The sequence below is a fragment of the Aulonocara sp. 'chitande type north' Nkhata Bay genome, linkage group LG1 (assembly GCF_057382095.1).
Source record: "Aulonocara sp. 'chitande type north' Nkhata Bay isolate Kocher_YH1m ecotype deep benthic linkage group LG1, A_spYH_male_GT1.1, whole genome shotgun sequence".
In the NCBI taxonomy this organism is placed as follows: Eukaryota; Metazoa; Chordata; class Actinopteri; order Cichliformes; family Cichlidae; genus Aulonocara; species Aulonocara sp. 'chitande type north' Nkhata Bay.
The window spans coordinates 22,256,162-22,270,323 of NC_141344.1; the positions used below are offsets into that span (position 1 = coordinate 22,256,162).

Sequence of the window (14,162 nt, forward strand, 5' to 3'; positions counted from 1 at the left end):
CAAGTTCAAATAGGCGGACATGTGCAATTTAGAGGTCAGACACAGTCACAGCGTTTCTCTGAAGGGCTAACACAAAGCACCGTGCAATCATGCATACAAGCTGTGTAGCAGCAACTTCTTTGCAGCTCGTCGAAGTAGAAAATCGCAGAAGACCAAAGAGAGAGTTAATTCACAGTGAGTCAATCCAAACCATTTTCAGCTCTTATGAAAAAAGGCTGACTGCATTCCTGTACATTGCCCCAAACTTAACAGCTAACTTTGAGCTACACTTCCTGAAGGAAAAAAATGTCCATCCCGGTTTTCCCTCCAAGGCACGAGCGATAAGCAGAGTTCTGTCCTTTCCTTCTAAGATTCCTAATTATTTAAAGTAACACTCAGGTATGCCATTCAGCGTGTTAGTACGAGCTCGGGAGCAGCTTGGGAGAACAAGAAAACAGAGACTGCTTTAGGTTGCCTTCCCAATCGACTCAAAGGTTTATTAAGTATACAACAGCTTATATAGAGAAAAAAAGGTTCGTGTGTCAGCTTTCCCAGTTCAAACCGGTACAGACCAAATAAGGAAACGTCTTCCTGCCTTGTGAGCAGAGAAGTATCCTTTGTGTAGTTTATCAGTTCAGCTACAATTTATGATCATCCCAGCAAAATACACTCCTAGACATAGAATACAGAGTTCTTTCATTAGTGAATTCTGAAACAAACCACCTGGCCTTTAACGAGCCTTTTTCTAAGAGATAAAGAAAAAGGGAGGATGGGAGTAAGGAAGTGGTCTCGTCTCTGTGGTGTTTTCGACCTTGGGGTACCAGCCTGTGAGTCTTACACATTAATTCTTGGGTCAGAGAGAAAGAGAAAAACAACTAGTAAATGGGCCTTATTGAGTAACAGTTTCATGTATGATATCACTATAAAACAATATCCTGTAAATGCTACCATGGTATCAAAATATCACAACAGTTCCCTCCTTTTATCATGAAATGATAACATAGTATAAAGACAGAATGTAATAACATAATATAAAGACAAATCATAAACATAAAACAAATCATAAATGTAACTAGTCCTTCGAGTAAGCTTAATATCAAAAATTCTGAGAGCGTATACATGGTATCACACAACAGACAATAATTATCAACAACAAATAATACATGCTACAACGGTTACAAAGGCTACAATTAGTTCCTTCCATCTTCCAAACGTGTCCTGTAGCCACTTATGTAGCCACTGACCGTGGCCTGCATTGGCAATTAGTTCTATCTTCAATGCTTCAAGTCTATTCATAGCTTGTGTGAATGAACCGTTAGGAGCGGTATTATTGGGAATGAAAGTACAGCATACATCAACGGTCACTAGACCACAGGTACCGGTCCAATTAACAGGTAGGGCTAGTCTAAGAGTATTGTTGCACAACCAATAACCGTTAGAGATTGCTCTAGTTAGGAGCGTGACCATGTGTGATTTAACTAACTCCCCCCAGTCAGTATCATTTAATACACCGTCTGGGGGAACAATGATCGATTCTCCGCTCGAACTTGAACTGTGTGTGTGTTCCTCCAGATATGATAAAACTTCAGCCACAGAGACAGCTAGCCATGTCTCATTACAGCGTGCACCTGGGGAGTCAGAGAAGAATGTATAGTTATCCTTTGTATAATCTATGTGTGTGTCTGGGCCAGTTAACTTTAGTCTGCGCAGACATATCATACTAGTATTAAAATGGAAAGGGATCTGTCCTAGGGGCAGTGAGGGTTTTAACCTATTCTTGGGGCGTTTCATTGGGGCGCAGGTCCCTGCGGTGTCATTAGATAACTTCAATAATTCGCCTAATGGAGTCTCAGGGTTAGTTGGTGTGTGTGTGTGTCTAAGTAGGCAGTCGAGAGGGCTCAGAGTCAACTGTAAAGTGTCTTTAAGGAGAGCATTATCTCCGCCGATTTCCTCTAGTCCCTCAGTGAGGGGGAAACCGGATATGGGGTATCCTACTATTACCTGTTCTGGATTAGCCTTTGAACAGACATAACAGTTACTGTTTCCTAAATCACGAGCGGCTGTTCTGGCATTTTCATACCAGGAGTTGACTCCTGTTCTAGAGGGCGCATAAGATGGTTTATTAGTGGCGTCTATGTTGCTATTTACTGATTTTAGGGAACGTAATGAGTGCATTAAGTAGGTGTCTTGCAAAATAGAGCATGAGGTATAGTCAGCAAAATATGACCTGCAGAAATGTGAACATGGTTGCAGTCTACAATACAAAATAGCAAAGAAAAATCCTAAGGTTAATGCGATAGATATGATAGATAACCTAAATATATAAGAAAGTATATAAGAAAAACAGTTCTTCAGTCGTCTCCTGGCCTGGTCCCAGGTTCGAGAGACATTGAATAAGCGTCGTATGATGACAATGGGCATTTCATTTTCTCCATTATCAGGATGGAATGAGTCTAGCTTTATCAGGTTAGACATCATGTGGTACTTCCGGCTTTCTGTTCCTGCTGGATGTTTGAGTACCTTGTTGTTGTTCTTTCAGGCGTTGTGTGTTAATCAGTGATTGTGTGTGTGTATGTACATTGGATCCTGGCGCTGGCTCGCCGGAGATGTCGTCTACCCGTGTGTTTATTTGCTCTGGTTCCGGGCGTTGGCCCGCCGGAGATGTCATCTGCTTGATCCGACGCCTGAGATGGTCCGATTGGGCTGGTCTTAACCCTGCTGGCATGAATCCACTGAGGTTGTCCGTCTGTGAGGATGCTGGTTCTTCGTCACTGCCAGTACAGTCTGGGGCTGGAACACGCGCAGCCTCCCAAAGTGTCCTTGGTTTTAGCGACTTCACCAACACGCATCTCCTTGTCTCCACTGGTGGAACTGTGGAGGGGAAAGGCTGAGAGAGACAAACTTTCTGATAGTTATTATTCAGTTTTTCTACCAGGTTGTAGACAGTCGGACAATGCAATATCTACATCACCTTCTAATAGCGGTGCCCCTCTGGAGGCTGACCATGGTGTTGGAAACGGTCTTCCCATGATTATTTCAAATGGAGATAATTTGGTTGCTGCGGATGGAGTCATTCTAATCTCGCAGAGGATTTGAGGAAGTAATTTGACCCAGGTCATTCCTGTTTCTATCATTGCTTTAGTCAGGCGATTTTTTATGGTCCTATTCATTCTTTCTACAACTCCTGAACTCTGAGGGTGGTATGGCACATGATATTTCCAGTCTATTCCTAGGGTTTTGGCACACTTTTGAATTACTTCTGATGTAAATGAAGGTCCTCTATCACTGTTAATTTGGTGAGGTATTCCGAATCTGGGTATTATTTCATTGCTCAACTTTTGATAGACTACTTCTGCAGTTTCTTTTGAGGTTGGATAAGCTTCTACTCATTTACTAAATTGATCCACTATTACCAGTAAGTACTTGATGCTTCCTTGCGCTGGCATATGTGTAAAATCAATTTGTAATGTATGAAATGGAAAATCTGGTTGTGGTAAATGCTGATGTTTTGCTTTTGATTTTCCTACATTAGTTCGCGCACATGTTAGACAGGTTGCTAATATGCTTTTTACTGCATGTGATGTTTTTTCAATTACAAATCTTGATTTTATTGCCCCTATTACCCCTCTTTGTCCGACATGACTCACACCGTGAAAATGTCGGACAAGGACTGGCAGCAGGGAAGATGGGAGGGCAATCAAACCCTTAAGATTTTGTATAGGCCATCCTTGTCATCTAAGGTACAGTCATTATTCTCCCAATAGGTGTAATCACATGCAGAGGCCTGCTCTTGTATGAATTTTAAATCAACATTTGTGTCTAAATAGTCTGGGAGTGTAACAAGTGGCAGCTGTAGGGGCACAGATAATACTTCCTGTGGAGGTGGGAGCTGTGATGCAGCTGCAGCCTTGGCTGTCACGTCTGCTAAGGCATTACCTGTTGCTTCGTCTGTGTCAGCTGTACTGTGTCCTTTCGTTTTTACAACTGCAACGGCCGATGGTAGCTGTATAGCCTGAAAAAGTCTTTGCACAAGATCAGAATTAGCAATCGGTTTTCCATCAGCAGATCTAAATCCTCTTTGTCTCCACAATGTGCCAAAGTCATGCACAACGCCAAATGCATAGCGGCTGTCTGCGTAAATTGTCATACGCTTATCCAAATGGAGCTCACAGGCGCGTATTAAAGCCATGAGCTCTGCTTTTTGTGCTGAGTGAAATGGTAATGAGTGAGCCTCTAGTATGATGTCAGGCACTGTTACCACTGAATAGCCACAAAGAAATGAGTTGTCATTCGGCCTTGAACAGGACCCGTCCACATAAACCGTGGCTGAGTCTGGGATAGGTGTTTGCTCTAAATCTGGACGTGGTGCTGTGGATTCCTGTATACGTGTCATGCAGTCATGATCGTCAAGCCTGTCTGAGCCATCCTGTCGCTCAGAAGAACACAGCATAGGATCAATAAATGTGCTGGCGAATTGGGTGTGCTGCTCGCTTTTATAGTGAGATTTGCATATGTTGTGTAGTTATGTTTGCTAGAATGGTCGTGACCTGGTGATTGGTGTGTAGAATAGTGTCATGTGAGAGTGTAAGCTTCTCGCAGTCCCTTATCATGATAGAGCAAGCTGCTACTGCCCTCAGGCAGGCCGGCATTCCCTGAACAATTCAGCCAGCACCTTTGAGTGGCGGAGATCAGCACTCCCTTTAATGCATTGAAAGAGGCAGTCATTTCTGTGGATCACAGTATTCGAGGAGGCTTCTCTTTTTTACAACAGTCACGCAGAATGTGGTCATGAAAAGAACAGTCTGGTATCCACTGTCTGCAATAGTTCACCATGCCCAGGAAGGACAACATTTCCTTCTGTGTAGTGGGACGAGGGACAGAGGTCACAGCTTTGACCCTGTCTGCAGTCATGGAACGTTTTCCGTGAGACAGTGTGAATCCCAAATATTGAACAGAAGTCTGACAGTACTGCATTTTCTTTGCTGATGCTTTGTGGCCAGTCTTTTGGAGGTGCTGGAGAAGCATGTGTGTAGCAGTTTGACATAGTTTTTCACTTTCAGCACAGAGGAGGAGGTCATCCAGTACAGCCCTGGAGGAGTGAAGCTGTCCAGGGTAGCACGGACCACCATTGAGAAAGCAGCAGGGCTGTCTACCATGCCTTGGGGCAAACGAGTCCAAGTGTACTGCTTATTTCTATGTGTGAATGCAAATAACGGCTGTGTGTCTTCATGCACAGGTACTGAGAAAAAGGAGCGGAGCATAAATCCACCACGGTAAAATGTGTATGCAATGCATGTCAATATGCTGTGAACATCTGAAACGAGAGGTGGCAGAGGAATGTTGACTGCATTAATTTGCCTTAAGTCTTGTATGAAACGTCATACGCCAGGTTTGTTAGGCTTTGGCACAGGATTGACAGGAGTGTGGGCTTTATTACTCCTGTAGTCAATAAATCTCCTATCATGACATCTAGGGCTGCGGCTTTTTCGGCAGAAATGGGATGTTGCTTGACATATACTGGCTTGTTGTATTTAAGGTATAAAGTCAATATAAGGTAGGTTACATCTATGTGTCGACATATTTCGTAACCTATGTCTGAGTTATGTGACAAAATCACTGTTTGACCTTAGAGAAACAAAAGTGTGGCTCCCAGTCATGGGATTACCTGGTAGTGGCGTCTGTACACGTTTTTTTGGCACAGTGTGTGACATAGAGTACCGGACAAAAAGGATGTTGAGTTCATTCTCTGCTGAGGGTCCAGCTGACACAGAGGATGTTCCTTCTCCATCATGTCGGTACATAGGGCAGAGAAAACATAAGCTGTTATCAGTGTCAGCAAACATTTCACCCTTTATGTTAAATGAAATACACAAATTCATTTTTGCTCTGGGTGTCTGCGGCTGCTGGAAAACTGAGCCACAATAAAAACACATATCTCTACTTTTATCCTTCCGTCCTCTGAAACTTCCTTGCTGTGCTGGAGCGGGTAATCCTGCATACATTAGTTTCTCACTTTCCTCTGAGCCTTCTACATCAAAATTCAACTTTATCTTAACACTTTTAGCTTTCGTGGTAGTATCTGCACTGGCCTTCAGTTTTACTGACCTGTTTTCTGGCGATAATCGTTCGGGATAGGGCTCCGGAAATAAATTAGAATGCATTGAACTTACAGTCCGTAAGTTGTAAACAAAGTCAGTCACATAAGCACTTCCGCATGTTCTGGATACGTAATCATGGAAGTCTTCGCCGATTCGTGGACGTGGGTTACACGTAACCGGAAATGGGAGTCGTACTGAGCCGTTATTTGAGACTTTATTTTGTATTTTATTAATTTTTGGTTTTACAGGTACTTTAGATTTTTTATCGGACCTGTCTGTGGTCTTTGAATAATTCTGACCCATGTTCAGTGATTTCCAGAGGGGTTTACACGCTAGGAGGATTTAGGTTAGTATTTTCGCTGCGGCACAGCTGAGGTCACTTTAAATTTATTGCTAGCAATTTTTGTTTGGGTGAGCAACTCTCACTTAACGAGCAACTTCTCGCAAAACAACAGGCAACTTCCTGTGTCTTTCTGCTTTTAATTTACTGCTTTTAACCCTTGAGACCCGTGTTTTTTTTTTGTTTTTTTTCAAAAGAAAAATTAAACAATTAATTTTTTTTTTTTTTTTTTTTACGTATAAATGTGTTGTGTCTTTCCACTCACTCCACTTGATTATAACTGATTTATTTATAACATTTTATATAAAAGAAAAACGAGAAGCACATTAATTCATAGTAATTTAACATAAAATTGTTTGATAGTGTTAATTTGGAAAGCCACAACTCTAGCGGGTCCACCAACACCACACAAGGGTTAATTTACTTTATTCGGGGACTGAGGAAGTCGTCAGTGTATCTCTCTGGATCACTAAGTGAAACTTCGTCAGCATATCCCGTTTTTTTTATGGATCGATCACTGAGAGAGGTATAATACGGTCTTTATATAAATATGAAAGACGCATATTTACCTTCTGTCAGTCAATCCCACTTCTGACGCCAAATTGAAGGAAAAAAATGTCCATCCCGGTTTTCCCTCCAAGGCACGAGCGATAAGCAGAGTTCTGTCCTTTCCTTCTAAGATTCCTAATTATTTAAAGTAACACTCAGGTATGCCATTCAGCGTGTTAGTACGAGCTCGGGAGCAGCTTGGGAGAACAAGAAAACAGAGACTGCTTTAGGTTGCCTTCCCAATCGACTCAAAGGTTTATTAAGTATACAACAGCTTATATAGAGAAAAAAAGGTTCGTGTGTCAGCTTTCCCAGTTCAAACCGGTACAGACCAAATAAGGAAACGTCTTCCTGCCTTGTGAGCAGAGAAGTATCCTTTGTGTAGTTTATCAGTTCAGCTACAATTTATGATCATCCCAGCAAAATACACTCCTAGACATAGAATACAGAGTTCTTTCATTAGTGAATTCTGAAACAAACCACCTGGCCTTTAACGAGCCTTTTTCTAAGAGATAAAGAAAAAGGGAGGATGGGAGTAAGGAAGTGGTCTCGTCTCTGTGGTGTTTTCGACCTTGGGGTACCAGCCTGTGAGTCTTACACATTAATTCTTGGGTCAGAGAGAAAGAGAAAAACAACTAGTAAATGGGCCTTATTGAGTAACAGTTTCATGTATGATATCACTATAAAACAATATCCTGTAAATGCTACCATGGTATCAAAATATCACAACACTTCCCATTTAAAGTTTCACAAACTGCAAAGACTACCCCTGAGGGCGAGCTGACAGAGTATAATCGCATACATTCAGCGCTTGCAGAAAAGTATTAGTCACTAGTCTGAATTTACCTCCTGAAAGTATCGCTGCAGAGAAGTAAAGAAGATCAGAATCAGAATCAGAATACTTTATTGATCCCTGGGGGAAATTATTTTTTGTTACAGTGCTCCATTTTAAACCAACATTAAGACAAGACAGACAATACACTAACTAAGAATAGTACAATATATACATATATATACATACATACATACATAAGTCACTCATAAATAAATAGTTGGAAAAGAAACATGTGTAGTTGTAGCAGCAAACAGTGTGTTAAGTGGATGCGTTGTACAGGGAGATGGCCACAGGCAGGAATGATTTCCTGTGTCGTTCAGTGGTGATTTTCATGCCACTTTGAATGTAGGTAATCTCATCTCGAGAATGTGTCTGAAAAATAATAGCAACTGGCGCTTGTCTTATTATGACTGTCAAAGAGGAATGGAGAAAGTCGAGATGAAAAACACTGAAAAAACCTGCACTGAACGGACGTCACTGATACAATGAGACGGTGAGACAGGACCCCGCCCCCTTCCTTACTGAGTGCTTCCTTTGGCAGTTCAGCATCAGCAGCCGCTGTCTTGAGCTGACAAGAGCTACCTGCGTGCCCACACATAGCCTGATAACATCTGACTACCAACTCCTAGCCTAGAGCATGAGAGCCCGATATTTTCAAAACTTGATAATGACGCTAAACTTGATAGAGGTAACCACACACACTCAAGGGGAAAACACAAAATGCAGCATGCAGCTGACAATGTTCCTTTATCTGGTTAAAAATGTTTGATATTTTACTCTGTTGGAGGATTGTTTTAACAGCTTATGTCTCGTTAGCTGTTTGACAGCTGCTGTTTCCAATTAAGGCATTTCAGTCATAATAATGCTAGTTATAGCTTTCTGAGTTTTTCTCATTTCACTCTAATACAAGCTGCTGTAGCTCAGTTCACAGAATTTTGATGGCCTACATTTGGATATTTGGCTTATCACTGACAAAATGCTTGCATCACACGTAGGCATATTGAATTTCAGGATCCCACACTGTTCCCATTCTTCCTGCTGATGCCTCATGTCTTATAGCCGGAGTCTGCTTCTGTTTCCTGCAGAGCTTGGTTTTTTTGGTTGGCAGCATAATGAAACATAGCTGCTGTTTTTCTTGTTAGGAGTCCACCACATTTCAGTACAGAAATTACTGTTGTGTTAGTGTCTTGGGCCGAGAGAATGTTCTGGGTGCAAACCTTTTGGTGAGCTGGAGCGTTTCTATGTATGTTTGCATTTTTTTAAAACTCCAAAGGTTTTCTCGCACAGTTTAAAGACATGTAGCTTAGTTTTATGTGATTGGCCGTAGGTGTGTATATGAGACTGTTTGGTGTCTGTGTTAGTCCCAGGCTGTACCCTGCCTCTCTCCCACTCACAGCTGGTATAGACTCCAGGTCTCCTGCGACCCTAAATTGGAAAAGCTCTGAAGATAATAGATGGATGGATGTTTGTGCTTATAAAAGTGGGAAATGTGGGTGGATTAGTAGATAACCAAAACATCAACAAACCAAAAGAAAAAAGTAAGCGCCAACTGACTTTTTACCCGTGTAAAAGCACAGATGGATTGTGTGCCGTGATTTATTCTAAAATTACAAAACAGGTGAGACACATCCCTTGTGAGTGTTGTTATTATGGCATTATCATTCAAGTACAAATTCATGCAAAGTGAATAAACACAGTCAAATCCCAAATACAATGCCACACAAAGCTGATTTGGGAAAAGCCACCTGGCTAGGGACTTACCGGATTTCCAGAATTACATGGCAATTGTATTGGCGCTGGGGTGTAAATAATCAAAAAATGTGATGTGAACAGTCAGGCAACACCACATGAGGAACAGGTGACTTTTTTTTTTGTGAATCTAGGAAGCCAAGAGGAGGTCAGAGGGTATCAGCCCCCAGGGGATGCAGTTACCCATAGTTACCGATCCTTCCCCCCAGCTCTGGGGATTTGTATGAGGCGTGGCTGAGCTCCAACAGGATGATGCTGGGTTACAATGTGAAGAAAGAGGGAGGGTGGAGTCACAGAGGTGCATGCTGTGGAGCAGCTGGTGGGGGATGGGAGGAGCGAGGAGCAGAGGCGGAGGGAGGACTGTTGTTACAACAGATCGTAGTGCTATTGTACAGCAGACACCAACCTCAGGATACCAGGTAAGAGATATGAACAATACATGGTTTAGAATACATTGAAAAGGTGAAGGTTTTAATAGAAATCACTGCCAATAGAACAGAAGGAAAATCTTTTGACGTGTCATGTCATGTACAGTGACGCCTCATTAGGTGATGGTGTTGCTGTGTTTCATCAGGTGTGTCCATGTCTCTGCACTTGCAGAAACTCGGTGAGCAGAAACCTTCATGTTAGCGATGTCATTAGAGCCCGGTACATATGTACATATCTCTGTGTGCACATTTAATCTGACTCCCTTGAACAATCTCTCGTGTGTGTTTCTGTGTGCGTTCCCGCCTTTGTTTTGAGCCAGGTTGTGCAGAGCTAATTAACCAGTTTAATCGCTGGTGATGGAAAAATGTTATTATGGCGAGTGAGAATGAGGGAAAGTCGTAGCAACAGCCCTCTGAGGGAAGTTGTTTATGGCAGCTGGATGGCACAATAGAGTAAGGGTGGTGGCAAAATGGATGGCAGTGCACAAAGGATGCATCTAACAGAAAAGTACACAAGAGCTGAACTTTTTCAGTTGGATGTTGGGATTCAGTGCAGCAAATATATCTTGTGATTTGTTTGTGCATTTATATCATACTATGTTCTTGTTTTGGAGCTATGTGTTTATTCTTCGCTTGTTACAGTTGTGTTTGGTTGTTCTTAGTTCTTAAATATAATCTGTGCAAACTAGCCTCTTTTTCTTTGACTGGATTGTCTAAGACAGTGCATGCATATTTTGGTTATTCAGTCTTTTCATAGTCCTTTTATTCAATCTTTTTGTATTTTAGAGAGTGGCATATGTAATGTTTACAGCAGTGGGTTTTAGTAATGGTGTCTCATTAATAACTATTTTCATAAAAGTGACATCTACTGTTTGATCTTCGCAGCTGAAAGTACAAAAAGTGCCACCAAATACCGGCTTCAAAGAAACCTCCTTACCAAGAACCTTTTTCACAACTTCTGTTAACCATCTATAAATCATGAAGAAGAGGGCTTACATTCTTTGAATACAAAGGCCCTAAAGTGAAAAATACATCATAAACTTGGACCGTTGCTCTAAGACACAGCATGACACTGACAGACTAATGCCTTTTTCAGTAATTCCTCTTGATTTCTCATTTTCATTTTCGATTCCAAAGGGAAAAATGGTCATTCATATGCAAGCAAAAATCTTTCATCATTCTTTTAGAGAACAGAGACAATTTGTTGTTTCTCTGTCTGCCCTGCGTAAACAGATCTTCCATAGGAGCAGCTTTTACCGTGTCCCCACATTGAGTATTCCCGGCGAGTAAGCTTCAGAAGGATCAATAAGTGTCTTGATTGACTGATCATCTGCACTGGTATCTGTGCACATGTTCAGCACCTATGTGGAGATGACCTTGATTTAACTATTGATTCTTTGTCTGGCATTGTCCCATTAGGTTTATGTGCAGGCAGTATGCCCAGAAAGGCTCTGTTCTTTGTGTTTATGGTTATAAAACAGCCTGAGCAACATGTCAAAACCGCTGTTGTGAATTTGGAGTTTGAAATTTGAAGTAAGCACCAAAGTGTTCTTTAGACTGTACACTGTAAATAAACCATGTCTTATTTAATTACAAGAATATATTGGAGTCCCAGAATGTGTTTGTTTGCACATGGGTCTGTTTGATAAAGGGAATCTGTTTATAGAAATGTGATAACACATTTTATGGATTTGTCCTAAAACCTTATAATTATACCAGCTTTGGCCTTGTAGATGTGAACAATCATGTAATGCATCTGAATTTTAAGACATTCTGAAGTCTTTCTCCTGTTTTTCCTCTGTCACGTAGGGTAAAACCCACAACAATGCATAGCCTGTAAGCCGCCAACCATGGCTCAAAGGAAGAGGCCAGGGACCAGTGGAGGAAATAGTATGGCTGCCCCAGGTCCCGCCTCCTGTCCTACCACTCACGCTACAGAGTCATGTGATCTGAAAGCAGTAGCGGCGCGGCAACGCCCACACCGCTACCCCAAAGAATCGCGTGAGCCGAAACCTCTCCCTCACTCCTGCAAGGCACAATATTCTTCTCCCAAGTCTCAAGACACGGGGCGCAGTCATCCAGAAGCGGATGCAGATCAGGAGGAGGAAGTGAAGCGGTACAGCAACCACGAACCAGACGCAGAACTTCAGGATCAGCGTCCAGCAACACCATCCACGCCGGAACATAACCACGACCGAGATGACCCTAACCAGGGGGACTTCCGCGGTGGAGCCGACAGCCTGGATGATGATTCCAGCTCTGATTATATAAACAACACCTCAGATGATGATGACTATGATGACGGTAAATGTGTACATGGTCAACTTTTCTGTTTTACCTTTTATTTTTATAATATTTTTTATAATATTTTAATATCCATTATTATTAATTCTGCTAATTGGCACAATATTTGCAGTACTGATTTTTTTATTGGTTCTACAAATCAAAGGAAAACCCATAAATAACATTTTGTAGCTACCAAAGTTTGTCCTTTAAATAGAAATTGAGCCTGCTCATGCTTAGTAACTGTTTGCGATTTAGACATCAGTAAGCTAAAGTATGCATACAACTTATAGACTTATAGTGATAATTATATTAGTGAAGAAGCTCCAAATATAAGGACCACAACTTAATGTGATTATAAAACTTCTTCAGGGTTGGCAGAGGAGGATGAAGGTGTTACTTACTACATCCGCTACTGCCCAGAGGATGACAGCTACCTGGAGGGCATGGACTGCAACAACCAGGGAGACTGCAACCACAGCCACAGCCGGGGGGACTGCACCAGCACCATGCAGCTTGGCGGGTCCCACACTGATGAATGCCAGGAAGCTGTGGAGGGCTGGACCGAAGAGGGGGAGGGGCAAGCGAGAGACGAAGAATGGGTGGAAGATGAGGAGGGGGAAGGGGCAGTGAGGGAAGAGTGGAGAGAAGAGGAGGAAGAGGTGAGGGAAGAGTGGAGAGAAGAGGAGGAAGAGGTGAGGAAAGAGTGGAGACAGGGAGATGAGGAGCCGCGAGAGGAGTGGAGGGAGGAGTGCCAGGCCAGGCAGGAGCAGTGGGCGGGTCGTGAGAGGCACCGAGTGGAGGAGTGGGGTGAGGGAGAGGGAGAGGTCCGCTGTGAGGTGGTGGAGCAAGATCCCGATGAGCAGATATACAACGGACGACCGGAGCCCATCCTGGACCATCACCACCACCATCATCACCACCACCAGCCTGCCACGCAGGATGCCGCACACACCCGAAGGGCTGACAGAGAAGAAGAGGAGGCGGAGAGCGAGGACTACTGCCCTAACGAGGATGAAGAAGAGGAAGGCGAGGAGGAGGAGAGAAATGGAAGGGCCTACACCGGAGACTACTACGCCCCTGAAGACAACGGGAACTCGGTGCGAGTCTCTCCCTACCGAAGCCGTAAAGTGCTGGTGGTTGAGGGGGAAACAGGGGAGGAAGCTGAGGAGGACATTGATCAAATTGTTGCTGAGATTAAGATGAGTATGAGCATGGGGAGTCTCAGCAGTGGCACAGACCAAAGCCCGGAAGAGCTGGCACAGGACCCCGCACCAAGTGACTACCCTCACTCCAAGCCCGACGCAGCACCTTACCCTCCACCTCACCACCGACACGACAGTAGGCCCAAGTCCCTCAACCTCCCCTCCATGCACCACAACAACCCTGATCTCCAGCGGGGCCACAAGACGCATCCACGCTCACCTGATGACAGGCAGAGATGGCCCCAAGAGCAGGTGAGCTGAAGAGTATTGCTGTTGTATTATATTTATATTTAATCCCTGAACCGAATGAGTTCAGGGCCTCATCTTCAAAGTAATTTATTGCACAGAACAACAGAAAAACTAAAGAGATGAGCCACACATTATCAGGCTACACCGATTTAATTATATAGCCCGAAGTAACTGTGTTTACATGGTTTCATTCCCTTGTTCAAGAAGAAGGCTTAGTTTGTTTTTACATAAATATACTGTTGGGTCTGTGTTTCCACAAACCCCGCTAATTCTAGAGACTTATTCATCATGAAGAAAACAAGACAGTCGATCGATCGATTATTTGCACAAGGGAGGCCTCGTCTGTGTCCACCACGAAAATGACCCCCAGATCTGACCTCCTCCTGCTACCTTTTATTGAGAGACAGTTCACACAAAGCACGTCAGAACAAAACCACGCCCCCTTGG

At 43.1% G+C, this 14,162-nt stretch overlaps 1 protein-coding gene across 4 annotated transcripts in view; it reads left to right on the plus strand.

Annotated features, from left to right (window-relative positions):
- Nucleotides 1–14,162, plus strand: part of apba2b (amyloid beta (A4) precursor protein-binding, family A, member 2b) — an 87,054-nt gene that overhangs the window by 42,666 nt on the left and 30,226 nt on the right. For 3 of the 4 annotated variants that reach the window (XM_086288445.1, XM_086288455.1, XM_086288464.1), the window contains 2 exons: nucleotides 11,788–12,282; nucleotides 12,634–13,718. In XM_086288445.1, the coding sequence (XP_086144571.1) occupies nucleotides 11,829–12,282; nucleotides 12,634–13,718 (1,539 nt within the window). In that variant the 5' untranslated portion in view covers nucleotides 11,788–11,828. Of the gene's footprint in view, nucleotides 1–9,882; nucleotides 9,970–11,787; nucleotides 12,283–12,633; nucleotides 13,719–14,162 lie in introns of those variants that run through there. The other variant, XM_086288470.1, reaches the window with a different exon arrangement.